Source organism: Argiope bruennichi, chromosome X2, assembly GCF_947563725.1.
Source record: "Argiope bruennichi chromosome X2, qqArgBrue1.1, whole genome shotgun sequence".
In the NCBI taxonomy this organism is placed as follows: Eukaryota; Metazoa; Arthropoda; class Arachnida; order Araneae; family Araneidae; genus Argiope; species Argiope bruennichi.
Genome location: NC_079163.1, coordinates 1580397 through 1592583, shown reverse-complemented (window position 1 = coordinate 1592583; position 12187 = coordinate 1580397). Strand labels below are relative to the sequence as shown.

The window sequence follows — 12187 nt, the reverse complement described above, 5'->3', positions numbered from 1 at the left end:
ACATAACCTACTCCACGGCTTCACAGAAGAGCCAACGAAGACTAGTTTTAGGAAAAGCACGATAGCCTGGAGTTAGACTTACCCGAGCTTCTTTCACCAGCTCCGCATATGAAAACTCAGCAAACTCGGTAGCCTTGTCGTTGAGCTTCAATTCAAATCTGTACGTTGGAGGGACTTCTTTTACTTTTTTCTCACGTTGCAATGTCTTCGTTGCATCTAATTGTAACCGCTTTGGTTCGGCCATGAGATTTTGTGAAACCTGGGAAGGATTACATGGGATGTTATTTCCCAAACACTTCAGAAAAGTTTCAAGCTTTTTACACCCGATTCTGCGAGATCATCTTTCACTGTTTTCACCTCTCAATACCGGCTCTATTGAGCATGCGCGAGAATCAGTGGGATGTGGCTCGCCTCTGCTGCTGCTAAACAACAGCACATGTATCAGTGACATCTTCTACTGCTCAGAAAGAGTAAATCGTTCGACATCTGATAACCTGTTTTCGGCGTAATTTTAAATCAGTGGTTTCCTGCTTTACTACAAACTCGATGTGAAATGAAAAACCGCATTTGAATTCGATTGTTGTTGTTCGAAATATAGCACAAGTTCCTAGAGAATGAAAATAATGAGTTATCTGTGATAGTGGAATATGTTATGAAAACAGAATCTCGTGTGACGATGAAGGACAGAGTGATTATCCTATCAGACTAAAGATTATTCCACGCTATCCTAAGGAGTTAAGGAAAATAAAAATCAGACTAAAGATTATTCCACGCTATCCTAAGGGGTTAAGGAAAATAAAAATCTTAAATCAATTGGTCTAAATGAGACACTTCAACCTCTTTCTTTAAATGTCAACAGGATTCAATCTTAGCTTTCTAGAAAATCTAGAATTGATTGAGAGAAGTAACATTTATCTTTGAGGTTGAAAAGTACGAAAAATGTTTTTGCTTTGTTACCTATAAGTTGAGTTTAACTCCATGCGTTTTACAAAAGCATTAAATGTTTGAAAATAGGTTTTATTTATTTATTGTACATCTACATTACGGTAATATGTGTTTCATATCATATTTTATATTATGTGTTCATGTCTAAATTTTACATTAGGCAGGTTTAAAATCATGCAGTCAGTTGGAGCGACCTTAATGTTGTAAATTCGTTCTAAGTTTATTTTGTTCAAAGCGAAATGTCAAGTTACCATCGCTTTAATATTTCATTTGCTGCCATATGTCTAATGAACTATTGCGTAGAAAGTATAAGCAAACTAAGTTAAAACATCTAAACATTTGTATGGAAAAACAAAGTAAATAACATATTTGAGATAATGCTAGATAAACTTCTTTTATTTTTATCAGAGAACTTTTATTTTTATTAGAATATTTCTTTTATATTTATTAGAACGAATGAATATCATTTCAAAAAATTTGATAGGATCTCGGATATTCATTATAAAAAAAAGTATAAGCAAACTAAGTCAAAACATCTAAACATTTGTATGCAAAAACAAATAACATCATATTTGAGGTAATGCTAGATAAATTTCTTTTATTTTTATTAGAAAACACAGGTGTGGAAAGAACGTACTTATCAATGTTTGGGTCTGATTAATCGTAAACAATGCACATATATTCTGAAGATACAAAATGAAAAAGAACGGAAAGCATATCTGATTCACAACCGGAACTAACAAAGATAGGAGTTCAAGGTCAAAGTATTTGCCTTTTTCGTTTAAATTTCGCCCTCATTCCAATCATAAGGGGGATTTTTTTTTTCAAGCATACTCCCCCTTTTTTTTTTTTTTTTTGATGAATGAATATTATTTCAAAAAATTTCATGGGATCTCGGATATTCATTACAAAAAAAAGTAGTAAACGATTGCAAATGCAAAGAAATACAAATCAAATATGATTCATTTTATATCTAGAATGAAATATTAAATTACAAGTTATCAGTTGTTAAAAATATTCACCGTAGAATCGTTCCTTAACTTTCCATAAATTGTGGAGATAAATGCGTGTATTATATAAATCGTTGAATTAAAAAAAATAGAAACTCAGCAATGACTGTCTTGATCGTAAATGCAACTTCTTTCAATGGACAAAATTATTTTAAAGAAGTTTGTTCCCCTTTATTTCAACTACCATAAATGAGTTTAACTTTTTTTTTTTTTTTTTTTTTTTATGTCTACCTTTACTGTGATTTTTGAAATCTCAGAAATTGGGAAAAGAATTTCTGTTATGATAGATATAAAATTTTGTTTATGCATAGCAATAATATTCTTTGCCCTTCTAATGGTTACTTACTGGGAATGACCCTGTTCCTCTTACTCAGAATCTGCTTCATTAAGGTACGATGTAGAAATCAAAAGTTTCTCACAATGAAATTGAAACTCTATTGAAAGTAAATATTCAATTCAGAATTTATTATTTAAGTGATTTAAATTGTAAAAATGTAGATACAGCTAAGTTGAAAATCATATGTGAGCTTTGATTTGAAGTTGTCCGATACTGTAGAAGTCATAAAACAATAATGAATAATTATAATTGATTAATAATTATGAATAATTATTCAATGACAAATAATTGTCTGATATAAGAACGTACCTTTTATAAGGTCACTTTTTTTTTAGTCCGCTGGTAGATTTTTTTTTTATGTCGTCTTGACTGCATTATTTTTAGAACATTCATAATATATTACAGTTTATTTAGGCTGAGCAGAAAATAAATTGTGTTATAAGATTTCCAGTACATTTTATCAATTGGTTTTTTCCATTAATTAGTAAACCAATGGCTAACAGCTCGTCCAATTTCATTTAAATTTAGATCATAGAATACAGAATACAAAATCTGAACAAAAATTTTTTGTATGTTAAAATAATGGTTAAAATAACATTTGAGATTTGGGCTTTTTTTTTTTTTTTTTTTTTTTGTACGTTTATTAGGATCAGGATCTGGAAAAAAAAATGGGATACCAATTGATTATAATGTATTTTTTTATTATTATTATTAAAGTGAGAACATTATTTGTCTATAAATTTCATCTCAGTGATAAAATAAAACGCTAGAATTTAGCATGGCTTATACTGCGTTTAAGTAGAATATTTGATCTAGTCACGAACTGTTTTTTTCCCCCTCTCTCCCAAAAAGATGAATATTATTTAGCATCTGAAAAGAACAAATTGCATTTTAAATGCATTTTATTCCAGTTTGTATTGTTTTTTCAATCCGCTGTTTTCAATTCATAATAAAAAGGATAAACGTGTGTAAAATAAAATAACTTTTTCGTCGCTGCATTTTAAATCAGAAATTGAAAGATAAAAGAAAATAAATTGCATTTGTATCATCGGGATTGATTTTCTATTTATAAGAAAATAAACAAATTAACGAGTTGTTCTTAACAACGTAACGCATTAGTAGAATTTTAAAGGATTGTTTCAACACTAAATGTAAGGGCAATGAGCAATATTTCGAAATCCTATCTATAAGCTTTTGGAATGCTTTATACGTTAAAGCAATTGGATAATTTTCATGCCTTCTGCACGCTCAAATCTACTTTTACATGATTTCAGAAATGGAAAAATACTATCATGAAATTAAATCAAAGCAAAAACCACTTCCCTAACTTTTGTGTGATTGCTTTCTAACTTAAATTCAACATAATTTTCAACTTAAAGATAAAAGTAAATAAAAGTGTATTTTATTATCTTTCGAAATAACCATTCCGCTTCCTTGTTTCATGATGACGGCAGAAAAAAAAAAAAAAGAAAAAAAAAAAACCTCGTTATTAATTTTAATAGAACAGCAAAAAAAGAAATATTTTTTATAGATATAAATTATTCATTCAAGACTGCAAAGAGAGGTCATGATTTAATTCTCTCTTTTTGTTTTCAGATAGAATACTTGTGGAAATCATGCATAGACTACCTTATCAAATTCTGGATTAGGTGAGGTTTGGATCAAAACTAAATGGCATAAATATTGGTATGTTATTTATGAAATCATGTCATATTATTCGAATAGCTAAAAAGTATTATGCTTATTGTTTTCATTTGATCATATGGGCGGTGGCTGGATTGATTGCAGCAAAAATATTAAATGCGGCTCTGTAGGCATAATTAATGATCAGTGTATATGGAAATAAAAGGGCAATTTTTTCGGACCTGGACAAGTTCGTGTTTAAGAATTCAAGCTTGTGCAGAATTACAGTAAATGTTTAAATTAAAAGCATTTCTTATGATCTTCGTTATTTTTGGTTTCATTGTAGAGTTATTCATTTTTAAGACAAACAATTTTGAAATTCAATATTGAACAATATTGATACAGTATAACAAAGTGTTATTTAAAGAATTTGGATATATTTGGAATTTGAACTAAGATATGTAATCTTTACATTGTCCTTAATCAGAACGTAGATCATTTAATCTTATAGTTGAAAATTTTTATAGTTATTATTCTAACATTCATTTAATTATAATCGTAACAAATCAGTGTATTATTATTTTGGTATTGATTATTGTTGCGTATTACTTATGCAATATAATACATACTTACTGTAGATTTAATCTGGCATAAAATAAGGCAGAAGAAAATCTAAAACATCTATGTATTTTTTCCAGGATTTGAATTTTTCCTGAAAACAGTTTTAAAAGATTTCTTCAGAGACATCAAGAAGAAAGTAACAATGTGATTATATCATTTAAGATCCGTTTAAAACTACTCAAAAGTTATATTCCTGGCTGATCCGCATGTTTAATCAAGGAGTGGAACTTTAAAAGTGGTAACAATGCTGTTGAGACGTCTTGCAACGGAACCAAATAATGTACCTTATACCACACGTTAGTTACCTAATTACCTTATGTCAGCAAATGGGAAAAAAAGGATTGTTAGCTGACTGTCTTGTGTAGTGTTTTCAGGAACAAACACTACAGCTACACATTTTCGAAACAACAGCAACAGCTGGTTAAAGATTGAACGTGCCAGTGAACATATAGCACGAGATTGCAATCAAGGTCTTCAAGAGGCTTGTGGAAAACCTCTATAGCATTACAGAACAGTGGCAAGGTGAGTAAAAAACCTTCAACGAGGAACATCAAAATGTGGCAGACGTGTGTAGGTCGTTCTGGTGTCAGTGAAGAAATGTACGCTCTTGCTGCGTTACTAGATAGTGATCAACGTCATACGATAAGTAAGTTGTGTAGATGTGGAATGTGAATTTCAAGAAAATAATATTAAAAAAAAAAAAAAAAAAAAAACTGCGGGACTTTTTAATAAAATTGTTTGAGGGGTCAACCTCGATTGTATCAGAGGGTGATGTAATGATTGTGTTGTGCTTTGCCTAAATATGTTTGGATGTTTTCATATAAAGATAGTTTATTTTACTCATACAAACATAACACTGGACATAAAACACGAGCACATATACATCCAACGCATCAAGATTTGTGGCCTCTTTCAAGAAATCTGCATGATTGCTGTTAATTCGAATAAATCTCTGCCGCAAGATCGCACCTCCAATTTCTTTAACTCTCAAATACTGGCCCGCGATTAATAATGGTTCATCAAAAGCTTTAAAATTAAAATCAAGAATTACATAATATCACTAGAAATGATTTTTTTTAACAAACATTCAATGATATTTTATACGTTTTTAATTCTGCATCAATTATCAAAAGTTGAAAGAAAAATTTGTTAAAGTACTTACAAGAACCTAGACAAAAAATACACCATCAAGGGATTAAATACAAAGCGATTGATTATTTGAAATACAATGCAAATTTTTCGAGTCAATAATCATCACGTTGACAAAATGGCAAAAATAAAAGTTTGTTGATAGGATGTTTGAGTTCACCGTTCATAGTTTTTAGGTTCACAACATTCCTTTTTCCATCAGCACCTGGATAGAATTTAATCACTCTACCGAGGCACCACTTTAAAGATGGTGAATTATCATCTTTTACAAGTACCAAATCACCAACGTTCAAGTTTAGTTTATCTCATTATCACTTTGCATGCTTTTGCAATGGAGAAGGATAGTCTAATGACCAACGTTTCCAAAAATGTTGAAAAGCTTATTGAATCAGTTTACCACCAGCATTAAATGCTATCTTATCGAGTGCATCGGATTTATGAATGCTTGGCCCAATAAGGAAGATAAAAGGTGTCAAAGGACTAAAGTCATTGGAATCAATGAAGATTTCCACAATAGATATGGAGTATGATTCGACTTGTATTAATAAGGTGAAAAATTCTTTTGAAATTAGCAATTGAACCTCTATTGTTCGTTTTAAGTGATTCTTCGTTTGTTTGATACCATTCTTCCATAGACTTCCAAAACGAAGGGGCAGAGGAGGCATTGAATTTCCAAATGATTTCGATAATCTCCTAATGAAAAAACTGGTGCCATAAATTTTCTCAGTTCATGATCTGTACCAATGAAGTTGGTTCTGCGATCAGAAGACATTTCCTGCGGTTTGCCCTGAAGGACCACAGATTTAGTTTCTTTAGAGGAGCTACTCTGCTTCTGGATACAAAGATTGTCTCCAAAATATTGGAATTTTCAAAATGCGTTCTACGACCATGTCCTTTGATATTAGCGCCATCGAATACTATTGGAATCATATCTTCTGTAACAATCAAGAAATATATTCCAGGAATATTAATGTTAACAATTTAGGAATATCAAGTCAAGAATTTATTTCTTAATTCATCAGATACCTCGATTCCAATCCCAGTTAGATTCCCATAAGTCTTGTCTCATAAACTTATCTCTAATTACATATGCAGAAACTAATTTAATTGGATCATAAATTTTGACTACGATTAGTAAAATGAGTCTCTTTCATTTTTTTTTTTTTTTTTGTTCATTTAGTTAGTTTCTGAATTGTGCAACATCAAATTTTAAATTGTCTTGATCTGAATCCCAATTCAAACCTAGAATTTTTGAGGAGGTTTTATTTAAAATAGTTTCTTCAAAATATATTCCGTTTTGAACCCACACTTACCCACTTTTAAAACTATAATAACTCTTCATTTTGCGAAAATGCATTTTTGCATCTTTTAGAATTAACTAGGACACTTAAGTACAAGAAATTATCTAAAATTTCTATAACACCAATATATTCCTTTTTATATTTTTATATGATATTTGTTAACTCCTCACACAACACATTGACGGACCATATTTTTTCTCCTCACACCACATTTATTTTGTTAACTATCTCTATTATATAACTCCTCAAAAAACCACGCCATGTTATACACACACTTTTATTACAACACAACACATAACAAAAATATACATCAACGCATTGCGTCACGTGATTACATCGAGTCACATGATTACATTGAGTCACGTGATCAGACGGGATGGAGAAAAGCGCGCGAACATTCCCCCCCCCCGTTGATATGTTTTAAACATTCAACTAAACACATAATATTACAAGTAATATACAGTAAGAACTCAATATGGTTATTTGAACAACAATCAAGAATAATTCAATGTATTCACATATTATGCACAAATATATTTACAAGAAAGTCATTTTTGAATGGGCAATACACATATTGTAGTCGCAGACCTTTTAAACATGCCAAATTGGGTTTTTATTTGAACCACTCGGATTTTTTTTATCTTCCCCATAGTAGATTTCTTTAATTCTACCCAGAGACTATTTGTGAGTAGGCAAATTGCCTTCTACTAGCAACACGATATCTCCCACATGAACATTTTTTTTCTCGAATACCCATTTATTTCTTTGTTGCAATTCGTTCAGGTAACCTCGGTGCCATTTTTTCCAAATTTGTTGCACTAATTTAGTAACTATTTGCCATTTTTTAAGTTGATGTTCCTTAAAACTGCTTAAATCATTTTGGATAATCGAATTCATTGGTCTATTGATCAGGAAATGAGCAAGTGTCAGAACTCCAAAGTCATCTGCATTGGCTGATAATGGGTAGAGTGGGCGCGAATTCAAGATTGACTCTATTTAGATTGTTAATGTTAGAAATTCCTCAAAAGTTAAATTAGCTCCCTTCGAAACACTAATGAAATGAAATTTGAACGATTTGACAGCAGCCTCTCAAAGGCCGCCGAAATGAGGTGCCCTGGGGGGGTTGAATTTCTAGTCTATTCCTTCTGTAGACAAATAATTAGCCAGAATTTCATCGGGATTTTCCACTAACTCAAGAAACTTTTTAATTATATTATTGGCACCCTTAAATTTTTGTTGCATTGTCGGAGTATAACTTTGCACACTTGCCGCTTCGCGCAATGAATCTTTTTAAAAAGGCTATAAAACACTCAGATGTCAAGTCTGACAAAATCTCAAAATGAGTCGCCTTTGTTACGAAACACACAAATACTCATACATACACTTTATGTAATGTACTCTTTCGTTGATTATTATATTTAATCATGAATGGACCGCAAAGGTCCACTCCAGTACAATTAAAAGGAAAATCAGCTAAAACTCTGTCTTTAGGTAGATTGCCCATTAGTTGATTAGACACTATGGGTTTTGATTTGAAACACGGAATACATTGATGAATTACCTTATGACAAATTGTACGACCACTTAGTGGCCAAAACTTTTCTCGAACAATACATAATAAATTCAAAGCACCAACATGCAAATGCTTCTTATGATAATATTCTAAAATAATCATAGTAAATTTATTACCTTTTGGCAAGATTGCCGGGTGTTTTGATAAAAAATTTAAATTTGAATTTTCTAGCCGGACTCCAACCCTCAAAATGCCATCATCATCCAAAATCGGGTTGAGGCTTTTTAACTTACTGTTTGGCGAAACGAATCCTTTGAGTTGCAGGTTTAGAATATCTGCAGCAAATTCTTGCTGCCTCACCGCTTTAACCAAGAAATTCTCAGCTCTTTTCAACTCACTGCTGCTGAGAGGACCTATAGTACGCCCAAGTGGATTTGGGGCGTTGTCACTAAACCTAAAAATGTAACTAAGAACACGCAAAATAGACATATAATTATTACTAAGCTGAATTAATTCATACATTAAATGCCCTTCAGTAATATTAAAAATTTTAAAGTTTTTACAATTTTTCTTAATTTCAGCATTGAACTCTTCATTAGTTTCTGATACTAAAACTGGATGATTAGGGTAGTTATTCTCAGCAAGAAATTCAGGTCCATTCCACCATAAGTCACAGGTCACAAGTTTTTCGGGTCTCTACCTCGAGATAAGATGTCAGCTGGATTTTGCTCTGACGATACATAATGCCACTGTTCAGTACTAGTATTTTCTTGAATCGTCGCTACTCTGCTGTGGACGAACTGTTTTAAATCTATTGATTGTTTCTGGAGCCACGCAAGCACAATAGTAGAATCCGACCAATAGTAGACACTAGTCACTGTCGATTTGATTGCTGCCATCACTTTTTTCATAAGTTTTGACAAGACTGCGGCGTTCAATTCTAGCCGGGGAATCTACAAGCTTTTAATTGGTGCTACTCTGGATTTACTAGCAACTAATTTAATCATAGTATTTCCTTGTGCATCACTTGATTTGCAGTACATCACTGCACCATAGCAGCGTTCTGAAGCGTCTGCAAAGCCATGAAGCTCTACACTCGTTGGCTGGTCAAAGACTACTCGTCTGTTAATGAGAATTTCATTTAAGGCTTTGAGAGCAATTAAAAAACGATGCCATTCTCGATATTCTGATTCAGGCTGAACATCATTCCAATCAATGTTTATACGACATAGTTCTTGCATGATCATTTTGGCTTTAGCTATTACCGGATTCAGAAGGCCAAGTGGGCCAAATATTCGGGCAATAGTTGACAATACTTCCCTTTTAGTATACAACTGTTTCGGATTGACATCTACTCGAAGAGCAAAACAATCTTCCTGAGAGTTCCATAGAACTCCCAATGCTTTTGTTCCCTCCTCTTTATCAAATTTATAACTATCTTCTGATGGCCTTGATTCATTCTCAAAATTGTTATGCCACTTATGTAATTTCAGTCCCACTGACTGCATAACTTCAATAAGTTGATGCTGTAACTCCTTGGCACCCTCTAGCGTTGAAGAGCCACTGACTATGTCATCCATGTAAGTGTCATGTAGTAGAATTTCAGACGTCAAGGGAAATCTGGAATTCTCATCTATGGCCAATTGTTTAAGAGTTCTTAAGACAAGAAAGGGAGCGCAAGACGTCCCATAAGTTACAGTTTTCAACTTATACGTGGTAGGCTCATCGTCAAAATTTGTTTTCCATAGAATTCTCAGAAGATCGCATTGATCTGATTCGATGAGTATTTGCCGATACATTTTTTATATATCGGCGGTAAAGGCAAATTTGTGTCGCCGAAAACCAGTAATGGTCGTGATGTCGTCCTCAATAACTTCTCCTTTCATCAGAATGTCATTTAAGCTAATACCGTTGGTTGTAGGAGATGATGCATTAAAAACTACACGAAGTTTAGTGGTCGACTTTTCTGGACGAAAGATTCCATGGTGTGGTATATAATAAGAGGAAGATGGTTCAGTTGTCTCATCAACTTTACGACGAGTTAGGTCACATGGAGAATCTCTCATAAAATCTAAATATAACGACAAGTAATCTGAATCATTCGACAGACGATTCCACAACGAATTAAGTCTTTTTACCGCAATGTCCTTTGAATGTCCCAAGCAAGAGGGATCCTCTTTCAAAGGCATTGTAAGTACATACCGGCCCTCCTCATTCCTCCTATGGGTTTTCACAAAATGCTTCTCACACAACAAGGCCTCTTGACTCTTAGTGACCTCATTATCTACATTTTCAATTTCCCAGAATTTTCTCATAGCACGATTCAAATCAACATCTAAAATCAATTCACAATGAACTTTGTTCTCTTTCACCTCATCTACACTACCACTGGCAACGTAACCAAAAACTGTATTCTGCAACAACAATGATGAATTCAAATCACGGAATTGTCCAGGTCTCAACAATTCATAAAATACTTCAGCTCCTAAAAGTAAGTCTATCTTTCCTGGGATATTAAAACTAGGATCAGCCAGGGATGGAAGCCCTAATACCTCCATATTTACATTAATTACCTTGTTGGGGGTAACATCAGTAATTTTGTTGACCACTAACATCGACAATTCTCGCTAAAAGCTCCTATCCTTATTTGCAACAGTTGTACTGACACAATTATTAACCACCATAGTAGCGTTCACACATGATACAACAGTATTTATTCTTTCCAATCTTAACTGAAGTCGTTTTGCGCAAGCTTTCGTACACAAACAAGACTGACTTCCTACATCCAATAAACATCGAACCTCCACATACTCTGAATATTTATTTTTAACCAGTGCACGAACACTACTAAGAAGGACATTTTTGCTTTGGCTCTTTTGAAAACTCGTCGCAACTATCTTAGACTGGGTATTGGCCGCTGTTTCTTTTACCGTTTGACTCTGCACTACATCTTCGTTATGGACGGGTTCACGAATCGCAATACTTTCAGACGGTGAACTAGAATTATTATTTCCCTCGCGCGGAAAATGTAGCATTCGATTATGAGATTTTCAGCAAAAACAATTTCTATCGGAGCGACAATCACGAATTTTATGGGGTAACAAGCAACGGAAACACAAATCATTCAGTTTCACTAAATCAACTCTTTCCCATACGGAAAGTTTCTTAAACTGGGGGCAGTTATAAAGAGGATAATTGACACTATTCTTACACATAACACACCTTAAATTTTTTATTTCTGACACGAACACTTTAGAAACGGTTTTATCAGAACGCCAATTTAGAAATTTTTGCGATTTATTTCCCATAAATATTTTTGTTTCCCCTGCTACGATCTTACTATTTATCTCACTTTTACATTTACTTTTCGATGATAAGAAAATGTCACACTCCCTGCCGAGCTCATGGGGTTTAAAATAATTTTCACCTTGTTTTACCGCAATGTGAGTCATTAATTCTCGATCAAGAGTTTCGAAAATTCTATCGGAAACTATAAGCTCGCATAGAGATTGGAAATCCTTCACTTTGCGCAACTGACAATAGTAGTCAAAAGATGCACTTAATCTGGATGCAAATTAAACAAAACTGTCCGATGGGGATTTTTGAGCTTTTTTAAAATTATTTAAACATTCCTGAGGGGTAGACTCAAATTCTTTTAAAACTAAAGTTTTAATTTTCTTATAATCAC

General features: G+C 32.9%; 3 protein-coding genes across 3 annotated transcripts in view; all 3 read right to left on the bottom strand.

Annotated features, from left to right (window-relative positions):
• The window catches only part of LOC129960042 (ubinuclein-2-like), a 158544-nt gene extending 158087 nt beyond the window's left edge, over nt 1-457 (bottom strand). Inside the window, exon 1 of the mRNA XM_056073059.1 lies at nt 83-457. Within this exon, the coding sequence (XP_055929034.1) occupies nt 83-244 (162 nt within the window). The 5' untranslated portion in view covers nt 245-457. The remainder of the gene's footprint in view (nt 1-82) is intronic.
• An 8995-nt stretch (nt 458-9452) lies between these two features.
• LOC129960331 (uncharacterized) lies at nt 9453-10298 on the bottom strand. The gene has a single exon (XM_056073702.1). It carries the CDS (start codon nt 10296-10298, stop codon nt 9453-9455), a length of 846 nt encoding a protein of 281 aa, XP_055929677.1.
• A 3-nt stretch (nt 10299-10301) lies between these two features.
• On the bottom strand, nt 10302-11114 carry LOC129960329 (uncharacterized). Its single transcript, XM_056073699.1, has one exon. It carries the CDS (start codon nt 11112-11114, stop codon nt 10302-10304), a length of 813 nt encoding a protein of 270 aa, XP_055929674.1.
• Between the last annotated feature and the right edge of the window lie 1073 nt (nt 11115-12187).

Bases quoted from the DNA above. Each gene is read 5' to 3' on its own strand.
- LOC129960331 (XM_056073702.1), bottom strand. From the start codon at position 10,298: ATGTATCGGCAAATACTCATCGAATCAGATCAATGCGATCTTCTGAGA.
- LOC129960329 (XM_056073699.1), bottom strand. From the start codon at position 11,114: ATGTTAGTGGTCAACAAAATTACTGATGTTACCCCCAACAAGGTAATT.